We start from the raw sequence: 12,511 nt of genomic DNA, 5'->3' as shown, positions 1-12,511 counted from the left end.
AAAAAACTGGAAACATACGTACAACCAGAGAGACCCTAAAGGGAAGTCTGTTGAATACTGAATGGTATGAAAATGTCATCTCAAAATACTAAGTGAACAAAGATATTCACCAAAAAAGTTTATCTGGTATTGTCCTGTATTTGTTAAATTTATATAAATAGACCTGGATAGATCAGTGCTGTCCAACGGAACTTTCTGTGATGGCAGAAATGTTCCGTATCAGTGCTGTCCAAGATGGTAGCCACTGGCCATACACAGGTCTTGAAGATTTCAAATGTGCTAGTCAACTGAGAGACAGAAATTTAAATTTTATCTAATTTTTGGTTCAGGTCAAAACGTCCTATGTAGCTAGTGACTATCACATTGGACAGCACCAATACAGATCGAGAGAGACAGAAAAAAATGAATGCTCATTAGTATAGTTATAGCTGTATGTTAAAATTATAGGTGATTCTAATTTTACTTTATTTACATATCACTAACTTCTAATTTTCTATAACAAATATATATTGCTCCTATACCAAGAAAAAAATATTTAAAATGAAAAAAAAAAGCAAAAGTTTAAGCCAAATGCATCCCACCATCGGTTTTATATGACCTGCAATCTATGATATAAAGTGGGTTTTATATTTTAAATGGTAGAAAAAAAATTATATTTTCTTTCACATGACAATGACAACAAAATTCAAATCTCACTGTGCATAAATAAAGTTTTATTGGCACACAGCGATACCCCCTCACCTATGCATTGTCTGTGGCCGTCTTTGTGCTACCATGGCAGAGCTGAGTAATTGTGGCAGAGACTGTACAGCTTGCAAAGTCAAAAATATTTACCACTGGGGCCTTTTTAGAAGAAGTTTTCCAAGCCCTGGTCCAAGATGATCAGGGGAAACAAACATGCACAGAACCCACTGGGGGTTAGGCCCTGGTACTGGGTATTCAGGAGGAGCTGCGTTGTTTCTGGTTAAGAAGGGGTGCGAGAGGGATATTAACAGCCAGGTGCTTTGCAAGCTGATTCTCAAGTAGCTTCATTGTGACACTTGTGAAGAAAACCGTCAGCACGCTGGCAAGGCCTTTCTCACATTAGCTCCCCTTGCATTTTTCATAGTCTCACGGTTCTCCTATGGGGCTGTTTGGGGCCGCAGGTGTCTTGCAGGGGATGCCGAGAATGTTTTCCAGGGGCTGGCTGCAACCCAGGATGGAGCTCCTTCCAGAAAAGCATCTCTGAGAAGGGAAATGAGTGCAATGGAGCATGAAGCTCTCAGGGCGCCAGCTGTCTGAGCAGGAAAGGCCCTTAGAGATCGGCCACCCATTGTACAGAGGAGGAAACTGAGGTCCAGAGAGGGGGATGAATTTGCCTGGAGCCAGACTAGAATGTGTGTGCTGTATTTCTTAGATCTGTGCTTTCCAAACTCCCTGCTCATGAAATAGTACAGTGATATCATGGAAGGCATTTGGGTATGAGGGAAGGGGGACTGGCCGGGGACTTGGTAGTGAATTCCAGATCCACCTCCCAATGGTCGTGTGACATTGGACAAGTCACTTACCCCTCTCAGTCTCTGTGTTCTCATTTGTGAACTGAACAATTAACGTGTCTACCACACATCCACGTGTAAAAGAATGAAGCTGGGCCCTTACCTCACACTGTATACAAAAATTAACTCATAATGGATCAAAGACCTAAATATAAAACCTAAAACCATAAAACTCTTAGAAGGAAACACAGAGGTAAATCTTCATGACTTAGGATTTGGGAATAGCTTCTTAAATATAACACCAAAGCAGATAAATTGGAATTCACCAAAATCAAAAGCTCATTTGCGCATCAAAGGACATCATCAAGAGAGTGAGAAGACAATCCACAGAATGGGAGAAAACATTTGCAGATCATGTATCAGAAAAGAGTCTAGGACCCAGAATATATAAAGAATTCTTACACCTCAACAACCAAAAGACAAACAACCCGATTCAAAAATGGGCAAAGAACTTGAATGGACCTTTCTGCAAGGAAGACATACAGATGGCCAAGAAGCATATAAAAAGATGCTCATCATCATCGGTCATTAGGGAAATGCCGATCAAAACCCCCCGAGACACCACCTCACACTCCCTGGGGCAGCCGTCATAACACATGGAAAATAGTAAGTGTCGACAAGGATGTGGAGACGTTGGAACCCTCACACCCTGCTGGTGGGAATGTAAAAATCGGTCACTGTGGGAAACAGTCTGGCAGTTCCTCAAGAAGTTAAACATGAGTCACACCATATGACCCAGCAATTACACTCCTAGGTAGATATCTAAAAAAACTGAAAGCAGCTGTTCAAAACAAAAACTTGTATATGAATGCTCATAGCAGCACTACTTACGGTGGCCCCAAAGTGGAAACAAGCCAAATATCCATCAGTGGACAAATGGATGGACACATTGCGGTACGTCCGTTCGGTGGAGTATTATTCAGTCATACGCAGGAATGGAGCACTGGCACATGAACCCTGAAAACAAAAGACCATATACTGTGTGGGTCTAGAATAGGTAAATCCATGGAGCCAGAAAGTAGATTAGTGGTTGCCAGGGGCTGGGGGTGGAAGACATGGGGGAGTAGTAGTAGAAATGGGGTTTCCATTTGGGTTGATGACAACATTCTGGAACTAGACAGGGGTGATGGCTGTACAACACAGTGAATGTGTTTAATGCCACTGAACTCTTCACTTTAAAATGGTAAATGTTGGGGCTCCTGGGTGGCTCAGTCGGTTGAGTGCCTGACTCCTGATTCCAGCTTGGATTATGATCTCTGGGTCGTGATACAGCTCTGTGTTCAGGGGGAGTCTGCTTCTCTCTTTCTCTCTCTTGTTTTCCCTCTTCCTCTGCCCCTCCCTCTGCTCACACTTTCTCTCTCAAATAATTAAATCTTAAAAAAATAAAACGGTAAACACTGTGTTATGTGTATTTTTCTAGGACAAGGAAAACATGTCTAGCACAGTAAGTCACTGTTTGGGGTAAATGCCAGGAGTTCATCCTTGGCCCCTGGTGGATGTCCACACATTGGCAGCTGTTATTATTACCAGCTTCCCCAGTGCCCTGCCCGATAGTGTGAGGTTGCCCAGAGTTCACACATTCACTTGTTCAGTAATTCATCTGTTCATTCGTTCAGCCAGTCAACAAATAAGCAGTTAGCATCTACTCTGTGCCTGGTGCTGAGCTGTTCTAGGTGTTGGGGATTTGAGGTCCCACCTCCATGGAGTTTCAAGACAAGAGTATAAGAAAGGCAAACGTGAACTAAGGAAACTAATTTCTGATAAGTGCTTTGGGGGAAATGAAAAGTAGCATGACGTGCCCAGAGTCAGAGCAAGTACATCAGCCATGATGGGGGTCGCCTGGAAGGATGTGACATCTGCACGGAGGCCAAAATGCTCAGAGGGAGCCGGGGTGAGGTTTTCCATGCTTTTGTCCCTTGTGCTGGGCTCCTCGAAGACCCAGGAGCCACCTCTGGCTCTCCTGACCTGCATGACCCCATAAGGTGGGGGTGCCATGCCCAGCTGCTGGCTCTGACATGTCACAGATGTGTCATACCCCTCCTCTACTGTCATTACAATGACTGGGTCCCTCCAAGTTGCCAGCCCCGAAGAAACACAACGGTGCAGTTCTCCTAGCTCGGGACACACTGAAAGGACAGGGGAAATGTGTTGTCCCCTAGTGCCACTCCCATGCCGTGGAGGGCTTCCCAGACACAGTAAACGCATAGGCAATCCCTAACACGAACAGTTATCCTGCTCAAAACGTCGTGAGTGCTGAGGTGGAGAAACTCTGTGTTAAATAACACGTATGTACTTTCAATAATACGGAAGGCGCTCGATACATTCTAGGTCCCTTCCTCCTGTGGCTGGAGACGCATTCATATTCACTCCAGTTCTTCTTGCCAGTACATGTGAGGGCATTTCGGGGGGTCAGATGAAGGGGTGTGGCTCCCCTACTCATCTCCATTGCTGGAGAACTTAGCTAAGTATTTATGTCTTATCTGAGATCTCTGAGGACCTTGTTGGCATGTCTGAGATCTAGGGTATTTCTGAGATCTCTGAGGACAGTACTTGGCAAGCAGGAGGGGCTCTATTAATACTGATACATTTCACTGTGTGCAAAGGACAATATCAAGCAGGATGCTTGAGGGAGAGTGCTGACTCCTCGCATCTCTCCCTGGGGGAGCTCTTGGCCCCAAGGAGCTGTCCATCAGCTCTGTGCTGAAATTTCACCAAACAGATCAAACTCTTCCCCCAGGGCCAGCGAATCCCAAGTCCTTACTAACCCCTGCCCCGCCCCCCCATTCTTCCCTCTCCCCCTTACAGACAACAGAAGATGAAAACCAGGGCACAGAGTGGTAGAGGGGTTATATCCTCAAACTCTGGAGATCTGGCTGGGACAATGAGGAATTCTGGAAGATGAGGATGATGATAATAATGCCTGTGTGACTGGGCCTGCACTTGTGTGAAAGCGTGTGCGGCAGAGTGGAGGGCTTGCAGGAGTCCTCCACCAATGCTGGTGATTACCATGACCATTTTCAAAATCATCACTCTCATCATCTGGGTTCCTCCAGAAGCCGACCCTGAGACAGGACCTGAGTGCTTTATTGGGGAAGGGATCCAGGAGACACCAATAGGGGTGGGGTAGTGTAATAATGTGCTCACAGTGGGCAGCCAGGCTGGCATCCTGCTGGGGAGTGCAGGGAGCTCGCTTCACAGTTACCCTACGGAGGGGCAAGACAGCCGGGGCATACAGACACCAGCAAGTACCAACCATTGGTCAAGGACTGCCGGCCCAGGGTGTCGACTCCCCAGTGCTTCATCTTGTCGTTTTTGGGTTGGGCAGGCTGAGGTGGCCATACAGAGCCCTTGGGCTGAGTCTCAGGCAGTAACAATTCGAAGGCAGGTGAGCACTGGGCAGGACATCGGTGGTGGCTGCCTCCCCACCCCCCCAACATCAATGGCTAAGGTCTTTTCTTACTTTTTTTTTTCCTTTAAAATGACTTCAGAGCAGTTTTAGGTTCACAGCAAAATTAAGGAAAAGGTAGAGAGATTTCCCATGTACCCTATTCCACACACATTCACAGCCTGCCCCCACCAGATGGGATATTTGTTGTGATTGATGAATTTGCATGGACACATCAACGCCCAAAGTCCATGGTTTCCATCAGGGTTCACTCCTCCCCATTTAGGGTTGGGCGGATGTATCATGCCGTTGTCCGTCATTACAGCATCATACAAACTAGTTTCATGGCCCTGAAAATCCTCTGTTCTCTGCCTGCTTGCCCTTTGCCCCTGGAAACTACTGTCTTTTTTCTGTCTCCTTACTTGTGCCTTTTCCAAGAATGTCACAGAATTGAAATCATATGGTATGTAGCTTTTACAGATTGGCTCTTTCATTTAGTGATACACATTTAAGTCTCCTCTGTGGCTTGTCATGGCTTGGTAGCTCATTTTTTTTTAAACACTGAATAATATCCCATTGTGTGGATGGATTGCAGTTTATTGATCCCTTCATTGAAAGGACATTTTGGTTGCTTCCAAGTTTTGGCAATTAAGAATAGAACTGCTACGGGGCACCCAGTCGGCTCAGTCATTAGAGCGTGTGACTCTTGATCTCGGGGTTGTGAGTTTGAGTTTGAGATTACTAAAAAAATAAAATCTTAAAAAAAAAGAACAGAGCTGCTGTCGACAGTTATGTGCAGGTTTTTTTGCATGGACGTCAGTTTTCAACTCCTTTGGGTAAACACTAAGGAGTGCCATTGCTGGCTCTTATGGCAGGCGTATGTTTAGTCCTGTAAGAAACCTCCAGACTGTTCCAATGTCGTTGTACCATTTTGCATTCCTACCAGCCACAAACGAGAGTTCTTGTTGCTCCATATCCGGAGTTTTCTGGATTTCTTCCTCCTCCTCCCCCTCCTCCTCCCCTCCTCCTCCTCCATCCTTCTCTTTGGCCACTGCTAAGGATTTAAAATGCCATTCTCCTGGGCTCTCATAGTCTGTGCTCACCTCTTCCATAGCGCTCATGAGTTCATTAATTCAGTCGTTCCATCACAAACTCACTAGCTGATTCAAGTCCTCATTTGCTCATGTGTATGCTCGCCCATTTATTCTCCACACTCACCAAAACTGCTGACCCGCAACTTACTGTGTGTCAGAGAGGCTATTATAGGATCTCTTCCGGGGCTGGGAGCTCCTCAGGGACAGGCCCTTGGCCCGACTCACGACCCCACGCCAGGTGCCAGGCACAGCGCCCAGCACAGAGCAGTGCTCAGTATGTGTTTAACTGACCTGACACACATTAGAGGAAACGGTCTCTCTATTTTTCTTTCTTTCCAAACCGAACACCCCAGGAAGAGCCAGGCTTGGTGGGGACTAGATAATTGCTTGACTGATATTTCAAAGACCTTTCCACGAGAAAAGGTCTTCCTGAAAATGAATCCTGGCTCCCTGGGAGTTTGCGGGCATGAAGTGCGTGCAAATGCTCATTCTCCTGCTGAACCCAGAGGCAGTAGATGGAGGAGCTCAGCTAGAAGGTACCAACCTCGTATCGGCTCTAGGGAGCAGCTCCCGAGTTGGATTCACCAGGATTCCAGGCCCAGATCAACTGCTGCTCTGCAGCTGTGTGACTTTGGGCCTGTCACTGACCCTCTCTGACCTCAGCTTTCTAAAGGCGGATGGTAGCTTCTCCTTGCTGGCTGCTGAGAGCGTTGAATGTGACAGCTCGTGCACATAGCTTGAGAAATCAATGCTGACTCCACAGAAGGCCCCCCTCCTTCTTACGAGGACCATCGCATCAAAACTGTGTGTGTTGAAACACCCTGCACCCGCTTCTGTGACCCCAGGGAGACGCCTCTGTGACTCCCATGCCACTTCCCTGCGTGTCGCTAAGGCCTGACCTCTGCTGGCCCTGAGCGGGGGTGCCCACGCTCTAGGCTGCCTTGGCCAGCCTCAAGTCTGTGATACAGCACAGTAAGCAGAGCTGGAGGTCCTGCGTGAGCAAATAGAAGCTACTGAGGTCTGGAGTGCTTAGAGGCTGCCCTGGAAACCGCCTGGCCTCTAGTCAACCCCCCGTGAGCCTCCACCCAGCCTGCTGCTCACAGGCTGTGGGACCCCTGGGGGCCCCTCCTCCTCTCTGACTCTTGGTTTCCTTGCCCATAGGCCAGGGTCAGCCCAACGAGGAGCTCCGACGATTGGGTTTCAGCCTGACTTCCTGAGCACCTCCCCTGAGTGGCTGTCACAACTGGGAGGAGGGAGCCGCTCCCCACAGCGAGTGGGTGGCAGCCAGGGATGCTGAACTGAACATCATGGTGCACAGGACAGCCCCACGACCAGTGCTGAGGTCGAGAAACCCACTCTAGTACTGCTCCTCCAGGTTGACGAGTGAAACCCAGAAAGGCCCAAATCACTCCGTGGGTGTTAACCCAGTTCAACTTCTCCGAGCCTCCGCGTCTTCCTCTGTGAAGTGGGGCTAAGAATCACAGCGGGGTTGTGGAGAGGTGGAAGAGAGAGACCCTGCAAAGCGTCCTGCCCAGGGCTGTACAAACAGCCAGAGGATTAGGAGTGGGAGGACCCTGTCCCCACCTCTGGAGTTTAGTTCTGATTCTTCCCAGAGGGGCCGCCCGCTGCCTGGAACATCCAGGTGTGCGTTGTCGTGGAAACCTTTCAGGGATGGCGTACTCAAGAGCTTGACTGATTTTTTTTTTCCTCCTCAAAATAACCCATGCTGTCAGTCAAGTAACACTCAGGCACAGTGGTTAGGCAAGTGAGATGGTTTTGCCATCATTAAAAGCTGAGCAGGGCACCTGCTTGGGGGAGTTTCCACCCCGTGACAGGCAGTTAATAGCAATGCCACAGCGAATAATTAATAATAGTGACGATGATGGTGATGGCCGCTGTGTCCTGCACGGCAGCCCCCCACCCCGACAGTTTCTGTGCCAGATGCTTCACACGCACATCAAGTACGACCTTGAGTGTGAATACAGTATTGTGCCCGTTTTACAGACACGGATGCCGAGGCTTGTAGGGGTGAGTGCTGGGGCTGGTCTGAGCCCAGTATGGATACCAGGTGCCATGCTCGAACCATCGAGCCTCACTGCCTCTCAGGAGCCTCCAGCAGAAGGGGGTGAGGGGACAAGGCTCAGTTCATTTTATCTGTGGCCACAGCATCCAAACTGTCAGCTCTAGGTTCTCTTCTTGGTGAGCTCTGAAGCTGGAAACACTACCACCTGCCCCTGGAGCCCATCTCTGAGCATGGCCCTTCCTGATCCAGACACCCCTGCCTCAAAGAAGGGCTCTTGCTTGGCTCTGGTATTTGTTGCTTTGTAAAGCCTGAGACAGAATCAAGTTCTCAGCCCTGGCACGCCTAACGCTTCGATCTATCCCAGGACGATGGTACAGCACAGCCTCCAATCCACACTGCTCCTGCTTGCCTTCAGACAAACAATCCCTACCCTGAGCAGGAGGCAATAGAAAGAATGCTAGCTACAGAGTCAGACAGACCAGGGCATGGACCCCACCCTCGTTACTTCCTAGCCCTGTGGCCTCCAACAGCCTATGTATGCTTTTAAAGCCTCAGCTCACTAAGCAGCTCTCAGAGCCAACGTATCACTGTATGATAAATAGCAGGTTAGTTAGGGTGCCCCAAGAGTCACTGGGGACCCACACTTTGGAGCAGCTGCCAGTGGCTAAGGGGACTGAGGAGACCCTGGGTTCCTTGGGGGCATTTCCCGCAGTCAGTTCATGAGGCTGGGGCGCCACCTTGTGGCGAGGGTCCTCCATTGAGCCAGCCCCGAGGTGAAGCGAGATGAGGCCGGGCCTCCTCAAGCCTTGCAACCTGGACGAGGAGGAAATGACCTCCAGGCTGCTTGGGTGATGTGAAGGCAAGAACAGGCTTCGCACCTGCCTTTACCATTGGCTGGCCCCCAATAAGGAGCCTGGAGAGCTCGCGGCTTCTGTTCAGTGCATTCATTTGCTCATCCGTTCATTTTGCCTCCCCTCTCGGTCCCCCTCCCCTGCCCCTCATGGATGTTCACCTAGCCCCTAGATGGTTTTGCTTTTCTTCATAGCCCTCATCAAGCCCATCAAGGTTATAAGGCTTAAACCGCTAAAATGTAATTGTTTTAAAACTGACAGCATATGTCAGTCTTATATAATCCACAAATGAGGGACAGTGCAGGATGACAAAGCCGGTTCAACAGAACACGAGAAACAGGGATGTTTACAGTATGTGGGAAAAATGACGAGATGAAATAGCCGTATTAGACACAAATTTGGTTAATGTCCCACGGGGCAAAACGACTGTTTCCCTTGGAGCTATTTTCCTACTGGACAGAAAAGAAAGTCATCACATGGTTTCAGTTTTACAGAACTGCAAAATGCTTGCACCCTGAGCAGTCGGGTACACAAACATGCTCTTGCAGATGCTGCAGCGTGCAGTCACCTTTTGGCCTTACTTCTGGTTTTTTTTTTTTTTTTTTAAAGATTTTATTTGTTTATTTATTTAACGGAGATAGAGACAGCCAGCGAGAGAGGGAACACAAGCAGGGGGAGTGGGAGAGGAAGAAGCAGGTTCATAGCGGAGGAGCCTGATGTGGGGCTCGATCCCATAACGCCAGGATCACGCCCTGAGCCGAAGGCAGAAGCTTAACCGCTGTGCCAAGCAGGCGCCCCTACTTCTGGTTTTTGGATCACTGTTCTTTACACAACCTGATGCACGCTACGTATTTATGTTTTTTGCCTGTCGCAAAAAATAGGGTTAGTATTGGACTCCATGAGGGCATGGATGTGAGATGTCTCGCTCTCTGCTTCCTCCCAGACACCCAGTCAACATCCAGCATATGGACAGTGGTGGACAAATATTTGCAGAATGACTGGGTGTGTCAGGCTTGGGTTTGAATGACACCAGTCCTGTCCCCATGGAGCTCACCATCTGTTAGGGAGGCGTGCAAGAAAATAGACAACTCTCACCCCAAGTTTTAAAAGGATCATATCATAGAAGGCTCAGGGGCTGTGGACACCTGGGGAAGACTTTCTGGAAGAAGAAAATAAGGAGAGTGGCTGGGTGAGAGGGGTCTCAGAGGCTGGGGGACGGGTCTAAGACTGTGGTGCATTCGGGGAGGAGGGAAGTATGGCAGACAGGATGGGGCTGGAAAGGTAGGCAGAGGCCAGACCTTGAGGGCCTAGTGGGCTCTGCAAAGGAGTTTGGGTTTTATGCAATGACCTCGCATGGCAGCTGTCTGCAGGAGATCCTTGGCATTCATGACTGATATTCCGCCTGAGAAGCAAGTCTCCAAATTCACAAGGATGTAGATGTTCACAGCAGGAAGATTTTCCATTATATTTACATGCTGAAGAAGAAATATTTTCAAAGGTCTCACACATCTGCTCATAGTATCCTTCTACTCAATCTGCTCTCAGTGGAAGGGGTGGTGGTGGGGTCTTCATAAACTTCCAAAGACAGACTCGCCTGAGTCAGAAAGCTGGGTGTCATCCAGAGCCCCTCTTTTTCCTGTACCTGCCCCTCCACTTCTGCCCTTTTTATTCATTCCATCAATGAGGAAATCACAAGACTGAATGCCAGACTGGGCTGACAAGAATGAGGGCCTGTGTGGGGGCAGAGATCGGGGCTGTCCCCAAGGGTCCAGGGCACTTTTCACTACACAAGTCTACTGACTTCTATAATAGCACTGCCCTTGGTGTTTCCAACCGAGGGCTAAAATGCACAAAACTATCAGATTGGTATCAGTCTGTTGGTAGACAGGCTGTAACATCACTTAGTAGTTCATGGATTTAAAAGCCACCAGTCGGTTGCACGGTATTGCTGGGCAGAATCACTTTCCTATGTCGGGTAAGCAGATCCCTGCCGATATCTGCTTTGGGACACTGCATGGAGCTGCCATGTGAGAAACAGCACAATCTGGAGGGTGTCCTTGGTTTGAGCTGGGATCCGGGATTGAAACTCCTGCTCTTTCCAATGTCTGAGGCGCTGCTGTGTGCTGGGCAGGTGCACTGGCCGAACGGTGGGGGTGGGTTCCAACTGGCAGTCCCTCCCAGGATGCAGGAGGCTGCAACCCAACTAAGTGAGAGTCCATTCACTTAGCTTTCTAGGAGCACATGGACGGGAAACACAGCACGCACAGAGGTGTCATCCCATTGGGAGGACCATGCACACAGCTTTTCTGTCCCTGCATCCATGGATGGCACGTGTGGCTGCTGTGGCTGAGGGCCAGGACATGTGGGTTACCTTGACACAGAGATGGCAAGCTGGGTCTCCTACTGACATTCCACATCAGAGTCCCTTAAGGCCAAGGTCTGCCTGTCGAGTTACAGCTCCCCGAGTCCAGGCCTTCCTGCGCACAAGGGTCCACTGCAAATGGGCAGGCACCACGGTCTTCACTCTATGAAGAGCTTGGTCTCTGAGGTGGCTTCCCCAGGAAGCGTGTCTCCTGCTGCCGGTAGCCCATGGGGTGGCTTGTTGGACCTGGGGTCGGCAGTGTGGAGGATGGCTTGCCTATTCCTCTGAGGGCCTTTTAGGTCCCCAAAGTGCCCCTCGTGTGTATGTGGATTATCGAATATAATCTCCACAATAACTGTGTGCAAAGACAGGAGTCTTACCATTTCACAGAGGAGGAAACCAGAGGCTCAGAGAGACTAGGCCACTTGTCCCGGGTTGTCTGGTTGGCCTGGGGCAGAGTCAGGATCAGAACTTGGTATGCTCAGCCCGAGTTTGTGCTCTTAACCAGGAACGACGTGTCGCAGCCCTGCGGCTCATGGTGACTGCGGGACCAGTAGCGCCAGCACCCCCTGGTGGCTGGTTAAGTTCCAGCATGAATCCCCACCTGGAGGACCGGAGTCAGAATCAACATTTTGGCAAAACCCCCGGCGACTTGTGTGCACAGTAATTCAAGAAGTGATGGGGGCCACAGTATCACCGTTGATTTTACTACATCTTTCCTGGGCAGGCTTGAACAACCAAGTCCCCTCCTTGAGCCATATAGTCTTTGATATTCTCTGAAAATTTTACCATGCGTAAAAAAAAAGAAAAAAATTAAGTGCAATGGCCTATCTAGATTAATTCCCTAGCAGAACATCTCGATGGTTTGATGATTCGGAAATATTGCTGCCAAACAAGCAAAGCCATAAAACACAGTGAGAAGGGGGCATTTCACCCCCGAGAAGTGAGAATCTGACAATGCTTTGAATTATAGTGGATCCAGATTAATGCCAGGCCCCACTTAAAGGAAGCTTTCAGGCCGAGTGCTTTAGACATGAAAGCACTCACCCGAATGCGCTGGGTGAAAGGCACGATGACTCTATTGCTTGGTAGCAGTTACATTTATGGGCTTGTGCCCAGGAGTGCCCGGACAATGTGTGAGTGCTGACACATCGCCAGCTGGGGGTTCTGTCTCGTGGGGCTCCGTTTTCAGGACTCGTCATTAATATATCCCATTGTGAGCTGCAACTCTGTTCAATGATGGCAAGTCTGTCGGGGAGGG

General features: G+C 49.1%; 1 protein-coding gene across 3 annotated transcripts in view; it reads right to left on the bottom strand.

Annotated features, from left to right (window-relative positions):
- Positions 1-322: 322 nt before the first annotated feature.
- METTL22 (methyltransferase 22, Kin17 lysine) overlaps positions 323-12,511 on the bottom strand; it is a 30,466-nt gene continuing 18,277 nt past the window's right edge. For 2 of the 3 annotated variants that reach the window (XM_026520357.3, XM_057314863.1), the window contains one exon: positions 323-2,492. In XM_026520357.3, coding sequence (XP_026376142.1) covers positions 2,451-2,492 — 42 coding nt within the window. In that variant the 3' untranslated portion in view covers positions 323-2,450. Of the gene's footprint in view, positions 2,493-7,767; positions 11,855-12,511 lie in introns of those variants that run through there. The other variant, XM_057314862.1, reaches the window with a different exon arrangement.

The sequence above is a fragment of the Ursus arctos genome, unplaced genomic scaffold (genome assembly GCF_023065955.2).
Source record: "Ursus arctos isolate Adak ecotype North America unplaced genomic scaffold, UrsArc2.0 scaffold_2, whole genome shotgun sequence".
Taxonomy (NCBI): domain Eukaryota; kingdom Metazoa; phylum Chordata; class Mammalia; order Carnivora; family Ursidae; genus Ursus; species Ursus arctos.
Note: the sequence above shows the minus strand (reverse complement) of the source record. Positions and strands in the feature narration are given on the sequence as shown.